Source organism: Poecilia latipinna, unplaced genomic scaffold (assembly GCF_001443285.1).
Source record: "Poecilia latipinna isolate Pla-1442-1.1 unplaced genomic scaffold, P_latipinna-1.0 Scaffold860, whole genome shotgun sequence".
NCBI classification, from domain to species: Eukaryota; Metazoa; Chordata; class Actinopteri; order Cyprinodontiformes; family Poeciliidae; genus Poecilia; species Poecilia latipinna.
This window is the reverse complement of record NW_015113476.1, coordinates 76825-89122: the sequence shown is the minus strand read 5'-3', so window position 1 is coordinate 89122 and position 12298 is coordinate 76825. Positions and strand designations below refer to the sequence as shown.

Sequence of the window (12298 nt, the reverse complement as noted above, 5' to 3'; positions counted from 1 at the left end):
AGAAGTGGTGATATCAGAACACATTTCTTCTTTTCTTGTTTTATCTTCATACGTAACTCGATCTTATGACTAAATGCGGCACAGTCAGCTGTTTGAAGTTAAAACAAAATGAATAATCAGAGTCATGCTGTAACATCAGTGCAATCTTTGATTGATCACTTCCTGTCTCTGTTCTTCAGTGGCCTTACTCCTCATTATTTTGTTGGTTCTTCGTCGACGGCGGGACTCTGACGGAGAGCTGGCGGTCGCCCGGGCTCCTCTACTGCGCAAAGAGCGACCTCAGGGTCGGTACTACGGCCTGCCCTGCGACTCAGAACCAGTCTATGCCGGCTGGTGAACCCTTTCCAAACTCAACTGTAACTTCAGAGGTGACCTATTATGCTTCCTTCAACATATTAGGATAGTTTTATGGGCTGCACAAAAAATGTTCATTTTTTTACATAAAATCTCTCTTAGATAATGAGATTTTAGTCTGGTAAGTTCTGCCTATTTTGAGCTGTTTTAGGTACTCTTGTCACTTCCAAATAAGCTCAACATTTGGAGTCATATATGAAAATGGCTGCAAACAGATGCACAATTATAGAACCATACCTCTTTGAAAAGCGTTAGTAGAGCCTCCCGCACAACCAGCAAGAAGCCAGAAAGTGGTTACATGATGGTAAGTCAACAACAAAAAAATGTATTTTTCAGCAGCCATTGTACAGTGCATGCAGCAGTAAAACCAGTTGATCAGAAGTGCTGGAGCGTGGCGCTGGTTGCTAGGTGATGAGCGAAACTCTGCTGAGGTTGCTAGGTAACGGTGCAGCACCCTTTGTGACTTAAGAATTGGGATGTTTTTGAAATGGCTAATTTTCCAGACACAGCTGGGTGTTTTTTTGTTTATTATTTTTTTAAGCACTTGGACTGTTTTAAGAAGTTGAGATCCAAATCAAAGAGAAAATGTGAATTTTGCATAATAGGTCCCCTTTAAAGTTCTGAACTGGTGCCTGTAAACATGTTAATTACCTAAAATGACAGCGACAAACAGAGGTGAGTAATTCTGGGATTTGCGATATCATCTTTTACAAACTGTTTAACTGAGACAAACAGCCTCTAAGGTACTTTAATGTTGGATAATTGGAGTTTTACTTTAAAATGTGGTGGAAACCATGTTTTTTTTTATTATGGAAAGCACTTTTTACAGTTTTATTTCATTGTTGGAGAATAATAAAGGCATTGTTCACTTCAGTTAAATTTATCCCACATCCAGCTGTTTGGATACGTTCAGTGTGCTGTAAAAATTTTGTTTCTTTATATTTGGCTTGTTTTTTCCTTTGGAAAATTATCTGCTGACTGCTGTTTATTTGCTTATTTTGATGTATATTATGTTGGATGTGTCATTTGTGGGTTTTAAAAGTAAAATAAATAAAACATTAATTTGATTTTTATCTGTTCTCAGTCTAGAAATTATGACTTTTTGCACACATACTGAACCAACACAGAACTTTATCTGTAAAAATAAACAGGTTCACACTGCAGGTCCAAGATGAAAATATCTTCTGCTATCTTGAACAACCCATAAGCACTTCTGTCACAAAATATATATTTAATCCCCCAGCACTGAACTCTTATTCTCTGAGGAAGCAGACCTAAATATTCATCCAAAGACTGTGACAAATGGCGCATCTGAATATCAGATAAGCATGTCTGCAGAGGAATGTTTCCATAGGAGACCGTCAATAAATCAAAATATTGGCAGAGGATTTCAGGAAGCAGAAGCTGCTCTGAAGGTTTTACACAAGCAAAAACTGGATTTCTTTTTTATTTCATAAAGGTCAGGGACTTGTTTTCTTTTTTGTGAAGAAAGGATAATTAAATAAATCAAGCTCATGCGATCAATTTCTGCTTTATGAGCCTGACATTTCTCTAATTTTTTTTTTTTTTGGTACTTTTCCAGGGAATTTAAGAATTGTATTTTGGATGCTCTAATTTTCTAGTTTTACTTATCTTCTGTAGCTACCTATTTGAATGAAAGGCACTAAAGAAGACAAATGAAGTTGAGGAAATCTGTACATCTGATAAACAGCTCAGTTTTCAGTTTATCATTTAAAAATATTGCAGCTTCTACTCTATGGAGAGCCATTTCAGCCAAAATTAAATAAATAAGTGGGTGAAATAAATAAGTTAAATAATTGTCATTTTTATTCCCTTTTATATTTGTTCATTTATATTTATTCCCAGATTAATTCAACCATTTTTTATGTTCCCATTTTCATGTCTAATTTTAATTTTTCCTTTTTGTTTACCCATTTTTCATTTATCCCTTCATCCATTTAATCTATTTTTCATTTAACCACTTTTCAATTTCCCTTTTTCATTAACCCACTTTTCAATTTCCTGGTTTAATTGATCAATTTCTCATGTTTCTCTTTTTTATTTTGCCAATTTTCCTTAATCTATTTTTCATTCAACATTTTTCTGAAAAATGTATACTTTTCCCATTTTCCCTTATTCATTTAATATTTCCTTATTTATGACATTTCATTTTCCCCTCTTCGTTTCTGCTTTAATATGATAATGAGGGGCAGTAGGGTTAGGTACTGTCTTGGAGAAATTATGTCCTGATGTCTGTTCTAATGACAAACTCTCTTACACGTACTATCAAACTCTCTTACATTTACTATCAAACTCTCTTACACATATTGTCAAACTATCAAACCGTCTCACATTCACAGTCAAATCCTCTTACACGGACTATCAAACTCTCTTACATTTACTATCAAACTCTTACACATATTGTCAAACTATCAAACTCTCTCACATTCACAGTCAAACTCTCTTGCATGTACTATCAAACTCCTGAGAGTTTGATTGCAATGGAAGTTAACTTAAAATTTCAATTTCTGATTGGACCCCAGGCAGGCTTTTCAAAATAAAAGCAGACCTCCGGTTTATGTTTGATTCATGTTTCTCTCCTGCGGCTTTAAAAATGTAAACCTTTGTGTTAATTGATTTGCTAAATGTTAGAGCCATAAATAGGAAATATTTAAGTTATTTGTAAGATGGTTTGTTTGTATTTTATAAAATTTAGTTAGGACGATTGATATTTGTTTAGGCATTTTTATTGTGCAATTTAGTTTTATTTTGAAAGGTCTAGGGAATGACAGATATTGGATATGTTGCCATAACACTAAAGGAAATCATGTAGCTGAAAATAAATTAAAACATATTATGTTGGCAAAAAATTCTGTAAACCACATATGTGATCAATATCAATCAAAATTGCTGACATTTGACATGCAAAAAAACCCTTTCAGATTACATAAACAGTACCTTACCAGGTACTTCTCTGACTTCAGGATGATACAGGGTCACCTATAAGACCAATTTTAACTGAGGTTGCACATATGTGCTTTATTTTTTGCCCACACAATATTTTTTTTTTTTCAGATACATAATGTCGTTTTTCAAATTAAAACCCTCTATGGCATGGCTTTGCCCTCGGGCAACAAACCACATTTCTGTACCTCACATTGCTCTGTAATTTTATTTTGGGGGGAATGATTTAAAATACCTCCAGACATATTTTTGTCCAAATAAAAGAGGTATTGAGGTTCATGTGACCTTTTACTTAGAAGAGGAACAGTCCTTTTTATGAAGCAGAGGAGGTGCATGCTACACCTGTGTTCCGTTCTGTGGATTAGTCATTAAAATCATCATCTTCATACTGGGCTGCCTGCGTCTTACCTCACCACTCACTCCACAAATCATGACAAACTTATCTTGGATGTAACCTTTGTCTCCCACCTGCTGTGGATGTTGAGCAACATAATCATCATACTCATTTGTGCAGTCTTGGTTTCTGAGATATTAACAATTATTTTTTAGGTCATCCAAAGTTCACCATCCCCCCATATTGCTCCAAAACAAACGAAAGTGGGCTACTTCGTTAGTGCTCCGTTTGTGCAGGTTTTGCCGTTAAAATTTTCGTTTGTGCAGCTTTCGTTTTTGAGATATTAAAAGTTATAATTTTGGCCGATGACTTCACCATCCCCCCATCTTTCTCCAAACATCAACATTTTTGCTTTATCGCTGTTATGTCGCCGCCGCCAACTGGTATGTAGTGTGGACCACAATGTCAATCAAGGATTATATTATACAAATGACTAAATCTGATTTTACTTTATTTGGTGCTTTCACAGTTTAAGATTCAGCCGATTACATTAGGCCTGTCGCGATAATTTTTACGCCTGGATGACTGAATGTTCAGGGTTAAATTCTTCTGAAAATACTCAGATACGAGAGTCCATAGATAAAAAACTTCAGAAACTCTGGACTAAGGGATTATAGAAAAGCATAGGAGCGGGGAAGTAAAATAGTAATAAATAACCATTGACAATTTATGAAAATTAAGAAAGTCCACTAAAAATCCAAAAGTCTGACTATAATCTCAAAATTCTGAGAAAAAAAAAGTTTTTCAGTGACCCCAATCCTTTTATGTTTAAAGTAGTTCAGTGCAGGATAAAAGGAAAAATTTCAGATATTTACTGAGACATTTCGGAGATTCTGTAAACAACTGCAAGTGTTCTGCAATGAACGCTAGGGGGCAGTGATGTTCAGCATGTAGGTTAACTTTACAAGCGAATGAAAGAAATTTGCCCAAGTAGGATACCGTAGGTAGGAATTAGAAAAGAAGAAAACATGGCGGCCGCGGTGGTCAGAAGGTTGTCAGGTGTGTTTTTAATGTTTTTCTTCTTGTTGTTTCTGTGTGCGTTGAATTTGTCGATTTTATGTTGTTAGTGTTATTTTAGGAAATATTTTGTGGTCCGACCCGGTTAACTTGAACGTTCTGGTGGTTACTAAAGTGGGGAAAATCTGCTTTTTCCTCCCCGTTGTTGTTTTATCATGTCTCCGTTTTTATACCAGGGCTGCTGAGACCTCTATACCGCTTTGTCGGAACCAGTTCTCCTCAGATCCGTCAGCTGTCCGGGTTCATCCGGGCTCAGCCTCTCTTCGGAACAGCTACAGCCGCTGTCTGCGCTCCCGTCCGGGCTACTGTGGCTTTGACGCCCCGCTACCCCCTCCTGCAGCGGTAACCGTCTATTTATTACCATTTTATAAGCGGTGTTTATATTTCACGATAGTTATATTCATTTTTGATTACCAAAATCGAGAAATGCGTGTAAAACAGAAATAGGCACGGGACATTCGAGATCACAGCCGAAGGTTGACGAAGACTGACGACGTTACGTCTGAAAGTCGGAGCTAGTTAATCCATGTGTAACACCTATCTGCTTGCAAAGTCATCAGCTTTTTAGCTCATAAAGTTGAGATTTTATGGAAATTTATACAGAGAAAAGGAGGATTTACAACCTCCTAGTTGTAAATCTGACCAACCAGCACCCTTACAGAGGGATGTAAATCTCAATATTGAGCACATTCTGCATTTTATTACAACTGCAATGGCAAGAGATAAAGTGTCAGCAGTCCAATTTCTCTCAACAGCTGTGAATAGTTCATAGTGATTTATCGGTGCCCCAGCAACCCTCAGGACCCCACTGAGGGACAAAAGTGTTAGAAAATGGATTGATGGATGGATATATTGGTGCTGATTTTCTTAATTTTATCTTATCTAGCTTGGCAAATGTGTAAGAATCTGACCTCTAATGCTCTCTGGTGAGAAAGGTTTGACTGACAGACCGGCCCATGAAGTTATGTCTGAATGTTTACAATTAACAATAGTGACCCAACTGTTGCCAACTCAACAACTTGCTATATTGAGCAACATTTCAGACAAAAATTAGTTTCAGACAAAATCGTAATCGGCAGATTAAGCTTTTTAAAAAATCAGTAATCGGCGAGCGGCCAGAAAACTGCAGTCGGTGCACCCCTGGTTGTTGCATAAGCATCAGTGGATGGAAACAGCATAAAGTCTCACTTTTCTCCACATAATCAAACGACAACCAGTCACGTTTCTCACAATCATGTAGCCCAAAAACATTGAAGCTACAGTTGTTGGATGGAATGAGTGTTAAAAATACTGACATATGATTTTTTTATTTGGTTCAGAAGGAGGGAAAAATCATGATAAATGAACAGAGAAAAACATTTTGAGGAACTGGTGTTTATTTAATCTGCAGACAGATTTAATTCTCACCTGACAAACATGATGCATCTGGTTGTTTACTTCCTGCTCGATCCATCTGTGGTAGTTGTACACTATTTTTAGGTGGTTTTGGAAAAATCATGCTGTTTACTTCCACTGATCTACATCCCATATTTCCCAGAAAAAACTTAAATATTTGTGTCAAAGTCACAAATTTGCAAGAAAAAAGTAAAGTTTTTATATGATTAAAGTAATAAATTTACAGTATTATGAAGTGAGATATTTAAAGATTGAAAAGTTACATATTTGCATCAAAAAATGACCTCTGGATATTTTCCTAAGTTTTTAAATTTTGGTTCCTTTCTATTTTACTTAAAGTTTCTTTGTGCTGTTTCAGGGTTTCAGCTCTGGTTCCCAGCCTGACCTGGCAACCCTGCAGAAACCTGACGTATTTTAGCTTGAAGAAAGGAAAGAGGAAATCAGTAAGCGCAGTGACCGACCGGTTTATGCGGCTGCACTGTGGCCTTTGGATCAGGCGGAAGGTGTGCCTTTTTTAATTACCTGTCAGAATCTCTGGTTTCTGCATAAATTGCATTTAACAGAGTTCTTGCCCTCTGACCAGGCTGGGTACAAGAAGAAGCTGTGGAAGAAGCTGCCCGCCAGACGAAAGCGCTTGAGGGAAATCGTTTTCTGTAACAAGACTCAGTGCAAACTCCTGGACAAAATGACTTCTTCTTACTGGAAAAGGAGAAACTGGTTCCTTAATGATCCGTATCAGAAGTACCACGACCGGGTCAACCTCTGAATAAAATAATGCTGTAATCCTAAATGCAATGTAATAATATTAAACATCCATATTGTTGTCATAAAATAAATCTTAAAGTCAAAACATGTCTTACTTGTTCTTTGAAGAAAACTGGACAGAAACCATCAAATGTGCCGTCTTTATTTTTTTTATTGTGTATGAAGTTGTTTGGAGTCATAAATCAACAGTTATGAATTATGTCATCACACCTCTGCTTTTTATTTTGAGTTGACATCAATTAGTTACTAAAGAAATGCTTCATTCTGGCCTGCCAGAAAAATTGAAGGACTGAATTGGATTTACAGTCATGAATAAATGAGGACACCCTGCTAAAGCTTGTTTGCTAACATTTAATTTTGGGACATTTAGGTATTAATCAGATTTATCAATATAGTAAAATATTAAAAGAAATGAAGGCGCTGGTAAGTTTGGTAGGGAAGAGGTCTCACATGGATGCAAGATCGGTCGAGTTAGTCTAATGATCTACTAATGATTAATTCATAAGCTGTTATTTTCGTAAAGACCTGAGTTTTCTCTTTAAGAGTATGGTGACCAATAACATAAAAGGCAATTTTTTTTTTTATTTTACGCGGTCCGTCATTCAGTTTGGGTGAATAAGCGCTTTTGATGTGAAACTTAAGGAGCTCGTTTATATTTAAAAACAACCGCATAAAATACTTTATTTATCCCACACCGGACTCTGTTAGGACAGTTTTTCTTTCCCATTTTGCTTTGGCCGCCATCTTTGTTTCTGTAACGGCTCCATTTAAGTATGACCAGCGCCGCCCTGTTCTAGGTGACGACCAAACTACAACACTAAAAGAAGGTCTAATCGGACTTTTTTGAAGATGCTAAAACAAGTCTTCAAAAACCTCTCGGAATCTACAGCAGGATCTTGCTACTGTTGATACTAAACGCACTATTTCTCCTTTTGTACTTTCTGTGTCGTCTTCAACACGTTCTGTAACTTGAAGTTAGTGACATCTCACTGTTAGCATATCCCCGCTAGCTAAGTAGCTAGCTTTTTGTGGCTATCGTCGCCCAGCCAAATTTATTGGCTGGGTGACGGCCGTACATTTTTGTCACGATACTAGTCTTAAATGCCATTCATAAAAAAATTTAGTTTTTGAAACCCTGTATTTGGATACAAGAACAGAGGACATTTTAACGTGAACCAAATGTCCGGCTCAAACTAATTTAAGTCATCATGAAAAATTTAAAGTAGGGCCATTTTAAACTTGAAAATGATCCAAAACATGCGGGAAAATTCACAACGAACTGACTGAAATGAAGGAATAGAATGTAATGAAGCAGATCTGGGTCTCATCGAGATCCTGGGGGATTTTTTCCCCCTGTGTTTATTATGTAAAACAATGTACTTTTTCTTCTTTTAGAGCAAAGAAATAATTTCTCGGGGTGTCCTCATTTTTTAACATGACTAAATGTCTGAGGAAGCAGATTTTTCTGTAGTACAACCAAATACATTATATTTTATGTGTCGACAGAGAAACTAAACCAGAGCGGCTTCACATAAAATCATTAAATGTTCATAAAAATTAATATCATGCAGAAAGCTTGAGCGTTAAATTTAATGTATGGAAATCACCTCCAACACTAACACTGACTGCACTGACACATGATTAGAAACATCCTGCTTCTTTTCCACAATTTGATCCACTGAAAGAACAGTTTAATGTGCATAATAAGTATATCTACAAAATCAGAGTGAATGATGTAAACAGAACAGTTGTACCTGAGAAGCTTCTGGGGTTTCTTTCTTCTGTTTTTTCTTTTTTTTTACTTTTACCACCGTAAAAGATACAGATGCAACCATGTAAGATTACTGCACACCAACACAGTGAAAATCAGGTTCGGGCTCAGTAAATAAACTACAAAAAAAGCGGCTCAGGTCACCAGGAGGAACAACCAGAGTGTGCAGCGCTGCTCAGTCAACAGCAATAAGTGATTTCAAACATAAAATTTCACGTCATTTAGCAGTTTTCAGCCTTAAAGGTGACCTATTATGCTTCCTTGAACAGGTTAGGATAGATCTATGGGCGACACAAAACATGTGTCATGTAATCATTCTGAACATATGAGATTTTAGTCTGGAGTTCTGCTGGAGTTGCCAGGTAACAGGGCTGGGCTTGGCTGGGCTTGCTAGGTAACAGCACGGTGCAAATGTGACTTAAAAGTGGGGAGGTTTTTCAAACGGCTCCTTTTCCAGACACCAAAAAATATTAAGTTATTGCCAAAAAATGGCAGAGTGTTTTCTTTTTCTTCAAAGAAGCAGTAGAGACCGAAATGGAAGTATAAAAACGTGCAAAATGTCAATCTTTCATAATAAGTCACCTTTAAATTTCTAAGTCTTTTTTAGAAATATTCAGTCTTTAGAAACCAAAGTGATTGTAGTGAAGCACAGACGGAAGAAATCAATCTCTTAAAAATAATAGCTGATAAGAAAACTGAGCCACAACTTTGTCTGAGGGCAGTGATGTATGTTATTGACATAGTGCAAATAATTTTGGGTTTCTGTTTCTTTAAGGCCCACAGAGAAAGAAAGAGATAGAGAGAGGTAAACGTCTGATAAGTGGACGATGAAAGCATGGATCATTTTGTGAATCACAATAAATAAAACAAAACAAAATCAGTGTTTTTGTTTGAGTCCTCGGCTTGAGTCTCATTCCTTCTCCATGGTGATGATTTCCTCTAAAGTACATTCATAAACACTAAGACCAATGACGAGGAACACACATGCAACCACCTCTGATATACAAAAACAACCAAAAGCATGAGATAAAGTATGCAAACTGTACATAAATACATATTTAAATGCAAAGTGTCTGTCAGCATGGAGCGACCAAACCTCGTTCCTCTTAACATCATGAGCCACTGGGGTTTATATATATATATTTCTATATATTTATGCTGTGAATTAGGGGTCTTCGTAGGTCACTTTGGTAAAACGGCGTTCCAAAGCAGGGCTGCTTCAGTCGTGGAGCTTCTGGCCATTCGGTATTTTTACTCATTGCAGCGAAGGCAGCTGGAGGAGACGAATTCACATGGCTTCATTGTTTGAAGAAAGAGCACTCCTGGATCTTGTGAGAGGCCTCAGGACTCTAAGAGGAGGCTGGAAGCACAGAGGCAGACGGAGTGTGATCAGACCGGGTCAAGCTGCCGCCGCCATTTTGGATCAGGAGGCTCAGAAAAAAGGCTCATTTTATTGTTTTAATGTGTAAAACCAAGTAGGAGACTAAACTTACGCAAACTGTTTCGGTTGAAAATAGAAATCTTTGAAGTCAATTGAAGCTTTTAGATCAAAAGGTGTTCAAAGTAGGGTTCAGGGGCCATTTGCGGCCCTTGGATTGATTCTTGTGGCCCCCGACTACAATTCAAGAATTAATTAGGACAAAACTTCAACTTTTACATCAAAATCTACTTATAAAAATGTGAGATGCGACACAAATGATAATCTTTTCCAGGCTTTCTGGTTTCCTTCTGCTGTCATGGTAACATCTAATCGTTGTACACCTTGTCTGCTTTTTATTGCTCTATTAAAACTTGGCTACATATAGAAAGTGTTTTCAAATGAAGACTGACCTACATCACAGAGAAGAGAAAATATTTTTTTTTCAGTTTTCTTCAATCAGACCAACTCAGTCAGTCAATTTGCTTTTCATACGACGAGGAAAACATCCTAAAACATATTAAATTTTGGATCTACAAGCCTATTCCTACAAAAATAAATAAATGAACAAATAAATTTAAAAAATTATCATTTGTTTACTTAAAATAGTTCATGCTTATATTATGGTTGAATAGGTTAAAAAAAAACATGACATTTTCTGAGATTTTAGTTTTTAAAAAGGATACTTCTTTTCAGCTGACTATTTTTGGACAAAATGTTTAGGACTTTAAAGGCAATGCTTTCCAATAACAAAGAAAAATCTAATAAAATATATATATTTGCAATTCAGACTCTAGTCTTTCAGCAAATCATAATTTTGAAAACAACATGACAGTAATAATCTAAATCAAATAATTAGTATTTCTGCGTTTTTTTCTTCTTTAATTGTAAGAAATTGTAATGTTGAAATGATCCTTAAAAACAGAAAAATAAAAGTCTAAACATGTGTAACATTATCCACATGTTGATGTAACCACTGGAAATGTTCTCTTTTATTTTTCTTTAATGTTTCTGTAAATGTAAATCTGTTTTAAAGAGATCATATTTGGATTATATCACAAATAAACAACAGCCTCCATGTTAAATAAATGTCACTCCACTCCACAAAGCATGAGGTTTATATAATTTAGCTGGATAAAACACGGCAGCAGGCACTTCACGTCAGAAATCTACTGCAATTTTCTATGAGAAAGCGGGGAAAACTGTATGGAACAAAACAATATTTTCCTCAGTAAATTTTATTTTAATGGGGTAAAAGTTTCATGTTACCAAGAAGCATTTTATGACCAGAAACAGCAAAGAGCTCTCTTCACCACAAACTTCTGAATAAGGCAATTGGAGCCATAATCCGGAGCCAGGATTAGCATAATTTCATCATAATCCAGCTACAACCAGGTTCACCTCACAAGGTCTCTGACAGAAGAGTCAAAAGAAAACATTTCAAAAAGCCAATAACCTGGAATCAGCAGATACAATGTTTTATACCCAACCTCTTCAAAAGATCACTGCACAAGACTCCACTGCTGAAGAAAAACCATTAAAAACTGGTTTTAAGTCCGCAGAACATTTAGAAAAGCCAAACACATCAAATAGGCTAAGCTAAATAAGCTAATTTGTTTTGTGTAGCTTTTCTGGCTCTAAACAAGCTGGACCAAAAGTAAAAATGGCTCTCTAGGTAGTAAAGGTTTGATCTAAAGGGCCACATTAACAGCTAAGGCGGGCCAGGTTTGGCCCCGGAGCCTTGAGTTTGACACATCACCAGGCGGTGAGAGCATCCCAGTAAAATCCTGTTAAATAAAACAGCACACTTTGATAAGAATTAGAAAACTAAACTGGGGAGGATTTTCAGTGAGCTGACTGAGAAAGACGTTGACTTGTTAAATACTTGTTTCCCCCTCCATATTTCCAAACATCAACGAGGCTGATGCTTTTAAATCGATGTAAATGCCTACGAGGTTAGTGCATTACTGCAGACTCTCTGAACAGCCGCACTCAGCAGACCAACGTCTGAACTGAGATGATCGCTTAAAGATGCAGCTTCAGAAGTTAGTGTGTTAGAGTACGACAGCATATCAGGGCCGTGGAAAAAGACAGGAGCAAATTTCCACCAAAACACTGAAATATTTAGATTAATCTCTGAAATATTCTAGAAAAAAAACCTTGGAATTTTTCTGAGCTTGAAAAATAGTTATACAAAAAACTTAGATATGTTGTAGGAAAA

General features: G+C 36.5%; 2 protein-coding genes across 4 annotated transcripts in view; one reads left to right on the top strand and one right to left on the bottom strand.

Moving 5' to 3' along the window:
• The first annotated feature begins 4600 nt into the window (after positions 1 to 4600).
• On the top strand, positions 4601 to 6975 carry mrpl35 (mitochondrial ribosomal protein L35). The gene is made up of 4 exons (XM_015048097.1): positions 4601 to 4711; positions 4906 to 5071; positions 6483 to 6627; positions 6708 to 6975. Exons 1-4 carry the CDS (start codon positions 4681 to 4683, stop codon positions 6888 to 6890), a joined length of 525 nt encoding a protein of 174 aa, XP_014903583.1. The 5' UTR covers positions 4601 to 4680; the 3' UTR covers positions 6891 to 6975.
• Positions 6976 to 7020: 45 nt separating this feature from the next.
• reep1 (receptor accessory protein 1) overlaps positions 7021 to 12298 on the bottom strand; it is a 17508-nt gene continuing 12230 nt past the window's right edge. For all 3 annotated transcript variants that reach the window (XM_015048092.1, XM_015048093.1, XM_015048095.1), the window contains exon 8: positions 7021 to 10020. In XM_015048092.1, the coding sequence (XP_014903578.1) occupies positions 9949 to 10020 (72 nt within the window). In that variant the 3' untranslated portion in view covers positions 7021 to 9948. The remainder of the gene's footprint in view (positions 10021 to 12298) is intronic.